This window comes from Fusarium tjaetaba, assembly GCF_013396195.1.
Source record: "Fusarium tjaetaba strain NRRL 66243 chromosome Unknown NRRL66243_c0000025, whole genome shotgun sequence".
NCBI lineage: Eukaryota > Fungi > Ascomycota > Sordariomycetes > Hypocreales > Nectriaceae > Fusarium > Fusarium tjaetaba.
In genome coordinates this window covers 92,455-104,620 of record NW_023501221.1, presented here as the reverse complement: position 1 = coordinate 104,620, position 12,166 = coordinate 92,455, and the positions used below count along the sequence as shown (strand labels likewise).

The 12,166-nt window shown below is 47.9% G+C and overlaps 6 protein-coding genes across 6 annotated transcripts; 5 read left to right on the top strand and 1 right to left on the bottom strand.

Annotated features, from left to right (window-relative positions):
- Nucleotides 1–706: 706 nt before the first annotated feature.
- On the top strand, nt 707–2,629 carry FTJAE_1299 (maltose permease; the record flags this gene model as incomplete). Its single annotated transcript, XM_037346086.1, has 2 exons — nt 707–1,373; nt 1,467–2,629. The coding sequence occupies 2 exons, from the start codon at nt 707–709 to the stop codon at nt 2,627–2,629; spliced, it is 1,830 nt and encodes a 609-aa protein (XP_037211588.1).
- Nucleotides 2,630–3,839: 1,210 nt separating this feature from the next.
- Nucleotides 3,840–4,109, top strand: FTJAE_1298 (uncharacterized protein; the record flags this gene model as incomplete). Its single annotated transcript, XM_037346075.1, has 2 exons — nt 3,840–3,885; nt 3,931–4,109. 2 exons carry the CDS (start codon nt 3,840–3,842, stop codon nt 4,107–4,109), a joined length of 225 nt encoding a protein of 74 aa, XP_037211587.1.
- Nucleotides 4,110–5,209: 1,100 nt separating this feature from the next.
- Nucleotides 5,210–6,996, top strand: FTJAE_1297 (calcium-independent phospholipase A2-gamma; the record flags this gene model as incomplete). Its single annotated transcript, XM_037346064.1, has 5 exons — nt 5,210–5,237; nt 5,416–5,438; nt 5,490–5,644; nt 5,696–5,986; nt 6,039–6,996. The coding sequence occupies 5 exons, from the start codon at nt 5,210–5,212 to the stop codon at nt 6,994–6,996; spliced, it is 1,455 nt and encodes a 484-aa protein (XP_037211586.1).
- Nucleotides 6,997–7,146: 150 nt separating this feature from the next.
- FTJAE_1296 (pantothenate kinase) lies at nt 7,147–7,964 on the bottom strand (the record flags this gene model as incomplete). Its single annotated transcript, XM_037346053.1, has 2 exons — nt 7,147–7,811; nt 7,862–7,964. The coding sequence occupies 2 exons, from the start codon at nt 7,962–7,964 to the stop codon at nt 7,147–7,149; spliced, it is 768 nt and encodes a 255-aa protein (XP_037211585.1).
- A 488-nt stretch (nt 7,965–8,452) lies between these two features.
- On the top strand, nt 8,453–9,943 carry FTJAE_1295 (uncharacterized protein; the record flags this gene model as incomplete). Its single annotated transcript, XM_037346042.1, has 1 exon — nt 8,453–9,943. The coding sequence occupies one exon, from the start codon at nt 8,453–8,455 to the stop codon at nt 9,941–9,943; it is 1,491 nt and encodes a 496-aa protein (XP_037211584.1).
- Nucleotides 9,944–10,690: 747 nt separating this feature from the next.
- Nucleotides 10,691–12,037, top strand: FTJAE_1294 (killer toxin alpha beta; the record flags this gene model as incomplete). The annotated part of the gene is made up of 1 exon (XM_037346031.1): nt 10,691–12,037. The coding sequence occupies one exon, from the start codon at nt 10,691–10,693 to the stop codon at nt 12,035–12,037; it is 1,347 nt and encodes a 448-aa protein (XP_037211583.1).
- Nucleotides 12,038–12,166: the final 129 nt, after the last annotated feature.

The window sequence follows — 12,166 nt, the reverse complement described above, 5'->3', positions numbered from 1 at the left end:
GACTATTCGGTCACACAATTAACCACCCAACGGCTCATCTAGGATCCCATGCAAGTCGAGTCAAAGCAGGTAAGACAAATCAACGTGTATGTAGCTCCCCCTAGTCCCCGTTCCCAGATCGGCATTTTTGATCACTCTCAAACGGCCTCCATCTTGAGCCGCATCGTGAAGATCGCCGTTTGTTGTCAAAGCTTCTGGAATACCACGTGGAAAAGACAATGTCTGCAACCTTGAATTGCCTTCTTTCATTTCTCAGAGTTTCTCTGCAACGCTCACCCGCAAAATTGATCGGATGTTTAGACCCAATAGGGCAAATGCCCAGCTAGCGTACCCTCTCTCATCCGACTTTTTTCTCCAGTATTTGAAGTACGGTATCCACCTCCGCAAGCCGCCAAAATGTGAGAAACGCCGAGAGTGAGGCCGTGATAGAAGGCAGAGTTGCAAGCTACCAGAACCTGGGGTGCATGGGTCCTTGATTCACTTTCCCCAGTCGAGTCGACGTTCAGACTGATTGATGCACTGTAACGAAAATACCCAAGCGGGAGGGGACTCGACAGCGCCGATCCTATATATGTCATGTCAGGGCCCGTTGTAGGATGTAACCCCAAGGACCATGCCGATCATTCATTCATGACTCCGCCGAAAGGCATTCATTCCTTTCCTCTGAATCATCTCATCTTTTTCTCACTAAAATAGTCAAGACACCATGTTCGGCTCTGGTAAAGCAGCCTCGGACAATGGTAGCAGCAAGGACGAGATAGTCCTGCTGCCAGTCCAAGCAAAGTCCGGCATCCTCCGCGTCACAGAGATCGAGACAAAAGTACACGATCCAAACCAACACACTAACCCCCCCATCCCAGACCCGACGTTTGACCTACCAGACAATCACCCCAACAAGAATGCCATCGAGGTACTATGGCTTCCCCGCGGGTCGCACAGCTCCGACGACACGGGCGAGAAGGTCCGTCGCGCGCTGAACAATGAGAAGGAGATGACCATCTTGGGATGCTGCAAGCAATTCCCCAAAGCCATCTTCTGGTCGCTGCTGCTGTTCCTCACTGTTGTTATGGAGGGGTACGATAAGAGTCTCGTCGCTGGATTTGTCGCATTTCCTGCGTTTCGACGACGGTATGGCGAGGAGTTTGATACGCCGAATGGTCCGATTTATGAGATCTCGCCGTTATGGCAGACGGCGCTTCAGGTCTCGGCTATTGCGTGCGAGGTTCTTGGTCTGTTGCTTCACGGTTGGGTAACATACAGCATCGGGTATAAGAAGATGATGTTGATTAGTCTTGCTTGGATGTGTCTTGCTGTCTTCCCGGCGTTCTTTGCCCATGACATCGGCGTGTTGGTCGCTTCTCAGGCTCTTTGTGGTATGTACATGTCTCTCACTCATCTTTTCTCTCATACATCCATTGCATCTCAATCATCATTCACTTTGACACACAAGACTAACCCTCACTCAGGTATCTCATGGGGTGTCATCCAAACTCTCGCTGCTACATACGCCGCCGAGGTTGTCCCCTCAGCCATCCGTGCCTGTCTCCTCAGCATGACCAATATGTGCTGGGTCATCGGTCAACTTCTTGGTACCGGTATCCTCAAGTCTCTCGTCCACAACAACTCAGAGTGGTCGTACCGTATCCCATTTGCCCTTCAATGGGCCTTTGCCATCCCTCTCCTTATCGGCATCATCTTTGCCCCCGAAAGTCCATGGTGGCTCATCCGTCGTGAGCGCAAGGTCGAAGCGCGCCATGCTCTGCAGCGCTTGACAAAGCAGTCGCAGCTGGATATTGACGACACCATTGCTGTCATGGAGCATACTAACCGTATTGAACGTAAGCTCAACTATGGTGGCTCGAGCTATCTTGACTTGTTCAAGGGTGCCAACCTTCGACGAACTGAGATCTGCTGCATGGTTTGGTCTGTCCAAGCTCTTTGTGGTTGGATCTTGACTGGTTACGCTCCTTACTTCCTTGAGCAGGCCGGCTTTGACTCGTCCAAGTCCTTCAGTCTCTCCACTGGCATGTATGGTATGGCTTTGGTCGGAGGCATGATCTCTTGGTTCCTTCTGTCTCATATTGGTCGTCGCAAGTTGTACCTCACTGGCCTTGTCGCTGCTGTCTTCATGCTTACCCTTGGTGGTATTCTCTCTGTCGTCCTCGATGGCCAAAAGGGTCTCAACTGGTCCCTCGGAGCTATCCTCATCACAACAACATTCTTATACAACCTGAGCATCGGCCCAACATGCTATGTCATCGTCGCCGAGATCCCCTCTACCCGTCTTCGTGTCAAGACTATCGCGTTGGCTCGTGTTGTCTACAATATCTTCATGATCATCAACAACGTCATCGTTCCTCAGATGCTAAACCCTACCGCTTGGAATATGCAGGGAAAGTCATGCTTCGTCTACGCTGGTACAGCTCTCCTTTGTCTCGTCTACTGTTACTTCCGTCTGCCTGAGACCAAGGGTCTATCGTACCTTGAGTTGGATATGTTGTTTGAGAAGGGGGCGCCTACTGCGAAGTTCAAGGAGTTGCAGCAGAGACTTGCGAACTCTGCTTACTTGACAGTAGACAGGGCGGAGCGCATGAGGAATGCTTGGCACGGTTGGCTCACGTATTCGTAATATTTTCTAGTCATAATATCTATACTTCTTCAAGCAATATTAATCTTCAAACATGTACTTGAAACTCTTCTGTGACATCACATGCGACATTATCCTTCCTTCTTGAAGGCTCCCCTTCGAATTGCCTACCTGGCAGTAGTCCAATCAAACACTGGTAGATAATGGTAGCAGCAACACGCAGTTGAACGCGCTTCAGATCTGTATTCGACCCGTGACTAATTGGGTGATAGGACTGGCAGAATGGCCCGAGTAACACTCTGACCTGTTTCAATTTTTTGTCTGTCATTGCATAGCCGCAACTATGACTCCCAAGTGCTCAGTCATTGGGCTAGAAGTTTTGTGCCTTTAGGTAGACGTGGTATAGCAAGATTAGCCCACGTTCGGCCATGGGATGCCTACCAAGAACAAAGGCGAAAAGGTGGCGTTGATATTGACCATATACGACCTGGAAGTCACCTTCAAAAATAATATTATGATCAAGTGGTTCTGGTCTTTCGAGAAGAAGAATGCCAAATTCCAGTCATTGCCGTGGCGCTACCACAGTCGTACAAGTAAGCAATAAAAATGGCCTCACCAGTGCCTCGCAGGACTCGAACAACGAAAATGGCTCCCTGCATATGAAATTGTGACAAGTATTGCCAAGGATCAGGGAACGGCTGGTGCGGCTGAACTCACCAGACCCCAAACGTCGATGACCTTTCCGCGGGGCGGCTTTCTTGAGTAGTCCTATCTCCAGCAAATAAGACGCCGAGGTGTGTTACACAAGTCATAATTCTGCCTTACTTGGTCACATGGTGGCCCCCAACTTGACTCAAGACTCGCAATTGCGGCGGCAGGATGCATCCATCAGGCGGTAAAATGCCAGTGCCCGAAGTGTAAAATCTTGCTGGTCGAATTGAAGGTATGTCAGATGTTTTGGCAATCACACACAGTTACCTACAGAACAACGCCACTCTTACGCTCCGATCGGCGCCGATGTCTTAAATAACAGAACTCCTATTTGTATAGCGCTTCCCCCGCTTTTCACAAAGAAGGCTCTGGAAGGCATCATCTATCAAGACAAAATAAAATCCTTTCCATCAGGGCCTGAGGCGCCAAAGCAAAGAAACGACCCATGTCCACTCGATCTAGTATCTCCAAGCCTGTATCCTCTCTTCGTCCCAGAGCTGCTGGCATGGGGTATCATGGTAATCCAGTCGCAGTGCTCGACATGAAGTCAGACCAAGTCCGACCGGTCGACAAAGCTGACGTTGAAGGTATGGTGATCAGTTGGCGACAGCTCCTTGCTAACAAATCGACAGGCAAAGAAGATTTCACGGTCGAGATTCCCCGATTGAAGAGCAATGTCCCAATCTACATGTGCCGACCGGACAATACGAAGGAGTTGATCGCGGAGGTCAATCTCTGGAGCATGGGGGTCCGGTACAACCTGCATAGACTTCTCGGGGATGGGCCTCAGCTCTACGTCGTGAATGCATAAGGATGGTCAGCAGGAGCCTATGACTTGGTGTGATGATTACGGGAGATTGTGATTATTTCGAATATTATTTGCAGATTCGGCAGCGGGCTGCGTGCGCCACTTTGGGTATTTTCGGACATTACATGGTTTTTAGACATCTTTCGGGGAGACGGACTGTTCGTATGTAGTAATTGTAACATTTCACCAGGATCGTTGAAGATAGCAGTTCATCCGACGATGCAAGTCAGCCGGAGAGATCCTTGGTCAGCTGCACCTTTATCCCATTTCCATAACCGGTGTATGCATGATGACAGGCTTGGTGGCGAACCGAGTGACCCCATTAGAACAGGATGTCCATCCGCACGGAGAGTGTCGTCAATGTCACAAGCAATGATCGCCATTTATTAAGCCATGAGACTTCAGCTGAAAGTTGTTGCAGATGTGCTGGGATTCACAACGACAGAGAGTCCAATGGAAACCAAAACACAGTGAAGAGAGTGGCCAGGCCAGTGGACTGACGGAGGTTGTGCGGGATTATTGGGTGGGGTTTGGTTACACAGCAGCCAATATTTCAAGCCATTCATTGACCGCGCGCATATCATTACAATGGCTTTGCTCGGCGCCTAGAACCTTTTCTTAACTTCTAAACATCTTTTGAGAATAGATACCTTTTAGAGAAGCTTATTAGGTTTCGATGCTGTATAGAGTCAACAGGTTATTGAAGCAAGTAGCTATTTCTTTTGCTCCCGTAGTGCTGCACTGACTCAATTTCGGTCGACGAGCCCAGACATATCCATCTGGAGAAGGCAATGCAGGTTATCCGGGCGTGGCGTATCGGATTACCGCCCTATTTGCCAGAATGAACAGGTTGCTATCATATTTGGAAGCATGTGGGCGATATCACAGTCGTACAGGATGGGCGGTCTCTGCAGCAGGCTGCCTTGCACACCATCAAGCGCCCGATTCTGAAGCGCTCTCGGAGCCTCGTTTGGCGAGGCATAAAATGATACCATGGGTTCTGCGTTAGATACCTCTATTTCGTTGCCAGATGGGACAAGGCTCTCACAGCTAGCACACAATCCTTTATTTTGCATTTCTTCATTCCTGGAAGTAGAAACGATATGGCATCTTCACCGCCTGAGACTTCTCGTATGCTACATCCCTAAGTCAGTGGAGCGAGTAGCGCGGATACCGATCCTTCAATTCCTATTCGCGGACCTGAGCACATCTCAGATGAGGAAGGGCCTTGGGCTTAGAAGATAATCTTGACATTCGGTAACATTTCATCTCCACTTTGTCGAGTCATACACTTACAGCTGTGTTGCAGACGGTGGCGGTGTTCGCGGGTACGTAAGTCTTTTGGTGTTGAAGCGTATCATAACTCGGATACGAGATATAGAGCGCAATCACGATGAGCCAGCCTACAAGAGCAGCTACTACCCCTGGATGGGAAACCGTGATCAAAACGCCAATGAAGATAACCCAGAGTCAGAAAGAGTTGGTGAGTATCTTCCTTGTCACTATTTTGACTATGTCGCTGGGACTTCGACTGGTAGGTAAGTTACCAGAACCTATGTCTTACAGATTCCGAGACTGATCCCACTCAGTTTGAGTAGCATCATACTGGGAAGACTACGTATGTCAGTTGATGAAGCCTTGGACACATACAAAGCATTCGGAAATGCCGTATGCGGTAAACCTAGGTGGTTTCACGAGCGTTCGTTTCTTTGGTATCCCAGAGCAAAGTTTTCATATCGAAAGACACAGGCAGTGTTCCAAGAGGTTGTCTACCAGACTCTTCGACGAGATTCCCTTCGACAAAATTCACCAGAAAGGGTTTGCTTCCCCAGCGAGGCAGAAACAGAACCACTGAAGTACAGAGAAGACCGAACCAGAACGTAAGGTCCCTGCACAATTTGATTCATTCCTAATTTGCTAATGATTACATAGTATCGCCATCTCTTGGGCTATCAACAAAGAAGGCGGCGTTAGCAAAGAGTTTGTCTGGAGAAGTTATGACAATGACTTTAGCCCCAAGGCACATGACTCTAATCTCTGGAACCCTTCCAATGCGGGACCTGCCCATACCACTGCGATATGGGAGGTAGCTCGAGCAACGACTGCCGCACCAAGGTACTTTGAGTCTATCAAGATCATAGGAAGAAAGTTCCTCGACGGTGGTATGGTAGCCAACAATCCATCGCTAATTGTCATACGAGAGATTCATAATCTTCACGGCCTAGTTCCAGCCCTATTCGTCAGCATTGGGACAGGTCTGAAGGCCTCTAAGGATGCCCAGAGAAACGGTGCACCCAGAGAGACCAATGGCGAGATCAGATCTCTCAGGAGGGCTGCGACCAGAGATGATGTCAGACGCAAGCAGTTCTTGAAGAAGTATATCGAGATAGGGAAAGAATGGAAGAACTGGATGGTGGATTGTGAAGGCATGAACGGCACTAATGGGTGGCGAGGCCACTGCAGAGCGATCAAATTCACAGAGCACCTATACAGGCTCAACGTGGAAGGCGACCTTCATACCATCCCTCTTGATGACTGGCGCCCTTCAAACACTGGCGAAGAAACGCTCAAGTTCATCGAAGAGCAAACAAGACGCTATTTGGCCGGACCTAGAGTAAGTGAGTACATCAACTGTATCGCCAAGAAAGCCGTTGAGGTAAGACGTCAACGCGCCGCGACAGAACAGTGGGAGCGATTCGCAGTGGATGTGGTTTATCGCTGCCCCGATTGCGATAACAAGAAGTATGACACTCGGGCAAAGCTTCGGGAGCATCTACAAAAGGGAACCGAGCATAGACGGAACAGGATGGCTGATGGGAAGGAGCTTGAGGAGAAACTAAACGCTTCGAGGACCTTTAGACCTGATAGACCCGTTGAAACAGGGAGGTGAAGATATTGTCTGGAGGCATTGGGCTGAGAGAACTACATATGAATGAGGAAGAAGATATCATGTACATACAAGCTTACAAATTTCTATAATGATCTAACTCGCTTATTTATGCTGACGATGTCCCACATGCTATTCTTGTTTTACAAGTCTTTAAGCAGTCGAATCGCCTTGATTGACAACAACATGTGCCTTCTTCTCTCCCTGGGAATAGTAGCGCACTGCAATGCACAAGGTCCTGATGAGCAGTTGGCAGTTTTGCACATAAGGTCCAGTGAAGTAGATATCCGGGTTTCCATGAATTCGACTATGCAACGTGGCAAGTTGACCGATGTTGTTGAAAACAGCGAAAACCAGGGAGTGACAGATATCGGCATCTGAAAATGACTTGATGTCTCGCATGGGGTTTTCCGCCTCTTGAATTTCAGCATCAGGTCTATGCTCCAGACTAAAAGCTTTGCAGAATGTTGAAGCAACGGCTGTCATCTTCATGCCAATTCTGTTATAGTCCATTCCATAAATATCTCCAATCAGTTTATCGACATTTGCATTGTTTCCTTTCTCAGCTTGTTCAAGCATATCTTCATATGTACGAGCTCTGGTGAGTAGAAGGAGTAGACCGCATAAAGCTGAACCGCCGAATGATGAGCCCGAGATACGCTGACATTGGTTGTTTTCTGAGACCTGGAAGAATGATACGCCTGAGCCGATGTTGACGAGGAGATAGGGGTGAGATTTTGGTGCTGATGAGGGGACGATGACTTCGTCGGTGAAGGTGTAGATTTCGCAACTTGAACCAGGAATAGGTGGACGATTGTCTGGCAATAGTTAGTCATTTATCAAGCATGATGAGAGTATGTAGTCGTACCATGACTTGAGCCGTCAATTCCGTCTGACAAATGACTGCCGTTCAAAGGATTGGCAAGATATTGTAGCTCTGCATCTCTTACGTGATCCTCGCTCGTAGTCATGGCTCATCAGAGAAGTTCCTATATGAGACAAGGCAATAGAAAGTATAAATGAGCTCTGGAGAAAGGCCGCATGTATCTTGTTAAGAAATTGTGAGAAGTTCGTGATATCGTCGTTGAAATGCGGTAACTAAATGAGACTAGTGTAGTTTTGGGTTGGTAAAGGGGGAGCTTTTTGATGAATTTTCATGTCAATCTTACAGCCGAGGGATCTTCGAGTATCCACTACGGCATGTTCCTGCCAATCACCTTCATGGCAAGCGATCAGATAAGATAAGATTCATTCAAGACGCTATATCGTCTCGTAGTCGCGTTGAATGGGGCCAAGGACGAAGAAGTACAGGTCGGTCTTGTACCGCTAACACCGTGCTGCCTTCAATAGCATTGCCGTGGCTTACCTTAATCATAAGATTAATGGCAAATCTACGGCTATTATGCAATGTTGTTGGTTCTGCAAGCGAAGATTAATGTGGGGTCATCATATGATAAAAATGTCTCTCTGCGCCGTGTCCTCTTTACTTCACGATTCTCACATTATCAGTTTCTTCGAAAAGTTCAAAATGACTTCTTCGGCGAACCAGAAAGCTTTCATTCTCACTCTCCCCCCAGAGATCCAGAGCCAGATAATATCTCTTGTTGCCGACTCGACTCATTTCAAATCCGTTCATTCACTTCTATTTTCGTGCAAACAACTCTACGCAATTGCACTGCGTTTCTCAGTCCAAACATTTCACGACGTACCAAGAGCCGAAGAGCCGAAGAAAGGCTCTGTCGTTCGCTCCCGCATTGTGCAGTTTCTTTCCTACGTTTCAATCATTAAGCCAGAACTTGCCCGGCACGTTCGCACGATCAGGACGTATGATTGGCTGGATGATAGCGGTCGCTATGGAACGGTTCACATTGATGTTAATGATATGATTTTCTATAAGCAACTAATTTCGAAGATATATTCCGAGAAATTAGGATATCATCCGTATCAGGCAAACAACTGGATACGGACTTTGGAAAAAGGCATCGAAGGCGCCGCCGTGGATCTTCTACTCGCTGTGTGCACCGAGATCAAAACTTTGACATACGGCTGCCCTCGCGATCCAGGTTGCCTCAGCAGGATGCTAGTGGCTGCTACTGGGGCCTTCAGAATGAGACGGGTTGAACTCCCTCCCTGCCAGTTGCTAACCAAGTTGGAGATTGTTAAGCATGAGGCGAAAGGTAGCTGGCACGGATGGCGCCCTTTCTATAATAACGCACAATGGATTTTTCGCATTCCCAGTGTTCGATCATATGAATGCGTTGGTGCAGTCAGCGATCAAATGGAGGAGTTTAACTTAGATCCATTGAAAGAAGGGTGCTCGAACGTTCAATCAATCATCTTACGAGATAGTTGGTGTGTAACCCGAGCCATACAGTCTTTAATCGGGGCTTGCAAGGACCTTAGGAAGTTCACATATACCTGCGATTTAACAAAATGGACAGAATATGATGAGTTCGAAGTGATAGCCCGGGATATCATGGAAGCTCTATTGCGCCATGACAAGAGCCTGGAATATCTTCATCTTGATTTCATGGAGGAAGCCCTCACAAGGACTTGCTTACGCGGACCACGGGAACGATTGTATATGGGCACTGAGCTGCGACAGATGCACAAACTGAAAAGCTTAGTTCTAGGATCCCAGGACATCTGTGGAGTTCTAGGTAATGGCGTGGTATATCACTACACAGAGGATGCATCTATTCAAGCTCCAAGAGTTGTTGATTGCATTCCAGGGTACTTGCAGTATCTTGAGATACATAGCTGTGGAAGAAACATCCTCAGCCAGCTCGAGGAGTTTCTGGACACTCTCATCTACCCAGATCGGTTTCCCAACTTATTATCAGTCAAGTTTATCTTCATTGAGGACTGGGTTAAAGAAGAAGAGTTGAGTTCTCTCGTCGCGAGAAGAGATGGTCTAATACTCGAAGTTTCTCGGTGTCAGGGACAATAAGAACAGTTGACCCGACAGGTTGAACACCCATGTGATCATAAGTAGATGGCCGATTATTACTAAAAACTTATCTTATTCTATTCACATGCTAAATCTAAAGGAAATTTATTGACCCTTCATGGTGAGAGATTTTCAGAAACGAATCTTGATGTGCAGTTTACTCCAAGTCTGCATACAGAGACCTTCGACCTTGCTAATGACATACATCCTTACCTCAAAGGATTGCCTAGCCTTAAGCCGTTATTTTCTGCGTCCAATACCTGATATATGACAGCTTGGTAGAATAAGGTATCCAGCGGTGGCAGAAATACTACTGGCAACTAGTAGAGGCATTATGTTCCTGATTTCAACCATTAGAGTAACACTGGAATTGGATCGTAGAGCTTATGATAGTCTCGGTTTTATAATATCCTCGTATGCTCGGTGCCTCAAAACAGGCCTATGCTTGTGAGACTTGGGATGTTGGGTTGGTTCACCCCGGCTATCCGGCACTCGAAGAGTGAGTCATATCAAAGATCACACAGCTGTAGCAGGGAATTTTACTTTCAGCTACCTAGCTTGTAAAAGGCCGAAAGTATGTTACAGACTAACAACCAACAAGCCAATTGAAAGCTGAAATCGTGGTTCACCCGGCCCGCTTTCTGTATAAAACAGTAAACTCCTCTTAAAGCTGATGATTTCCTTTGCCCAGCAAAATTCGACTCTTGAACATATTCACCATCCCTAAAACCTAACCTGCAGAACAAAATGCGTCCAACTTCTCCCTTCCATCAAGTCAATGAGCTCTCGCTTATTTGCTCCCAATCTTGGGGCCACGGTTCTCCTGATCGTTTGGACCAAGAGCTATCTTTAGGAGCTGACCCCAACAATCAGCCAGAGAGAGCTCATGAGTTACTCTCTTCTGTTGAGCCACTTTGGGATGCTCGAGATCCACCACCACAGTTTGAACTGTATGGAGAGCAGTTTCAGCCTCCTCTTTACTGTGCTGCCAACACATTCTCCAGCAAGCCAGTGTTCAAGAATGAAAGACTGCGAATGATTCTTTCGCTTCTTCGGCATGGATCCAACCCTTTTCTTGAATTTCCGCAAGCTCTACGCAGTCCCAGACATTCCTCTGGAAGCAGAGCGTCGTTCCCTGGTGAGGACCCTACACGAACTCCAGTCGCAGACTACCCCCTTGAAGTCAGTAGTCTTGAGTCGTTGAAAGACTATGATCTTGACCATCCGCACTTTTCGGATGACGAGTGGGACGATGAGAAACCAACGCCTGTTTGGGGGGCTCGGCATCTTGTACATGCCATCATCGAGGACGGGATTTGGCTCAAGCCTTTGATGGACTATCCCGGCTTTCTGGAATCTTTAGACCTTGAACATCGTGATCCCCAAGGACGTACACCCCTGCTCAGTGCGTGTCGAAGTGCAGCTGGAGCCGACATACTTGCTGGGACCGCTTTGGTGGATGTTGATTGGAGAGTGGAAAAAGGAGAAGCAGGCCAGAAGTTCTTTCCAAGTTGGGATCGGTTTTTGGGGCCGAGTGAGTCAGATTTCTCGGAGCCAGGCTCGGAATCTTTGATTGAGGTATTTCTCCGGCTTGGAGCGGACCCTCTCGCGGTAGACAATCAAGGCAAAAACGCATTGCATCACCTCCTCGTCGAAGTCAGTAATAATCGAGATGCGGATTCACCTATAGTTCGGCGTTCTTTACGCATCTTTTCGTCGAGATACCAGTCTTTGGTCGAGCAACCTGACCACGATGGAACATATCCACTACATGCAGCTCTTCGGCGGATGCGCCTCCACCCCTTAGCCGAAAGCGATGACCCCGTTGCCAAGGGAGAGCCTCTTGGGTGTGTCGAGGATATTATAAGAGCTGGTGCTGATCCTCGAGCCAAAGACAGAAAGGGAAACACCGCGCTGCATTACTTAGCTGATGACGATTTGACTGCCGAATGGTACGGGGCAGGAAAGCGACAACTGTTTCATGACCTGTTAAAGATAGCGTTTTGCGGTGATATAAATATGCGAAACAACGCCGGGAAGACTGTGGCAGAGCTCATATTGGACGATAATGGCCATATGGGCGAAGATAAGTAAAATGCTTTTCACTCCTCTGACAAGAACGAGGATCAAGATTTACAAAATTGGCTAGACGAGGACAATGATCAAGGTGTCCCTTGGCGTGACGTCGATACTGAGGTTTTCAAGGCTCTGGACGAGGCCGGC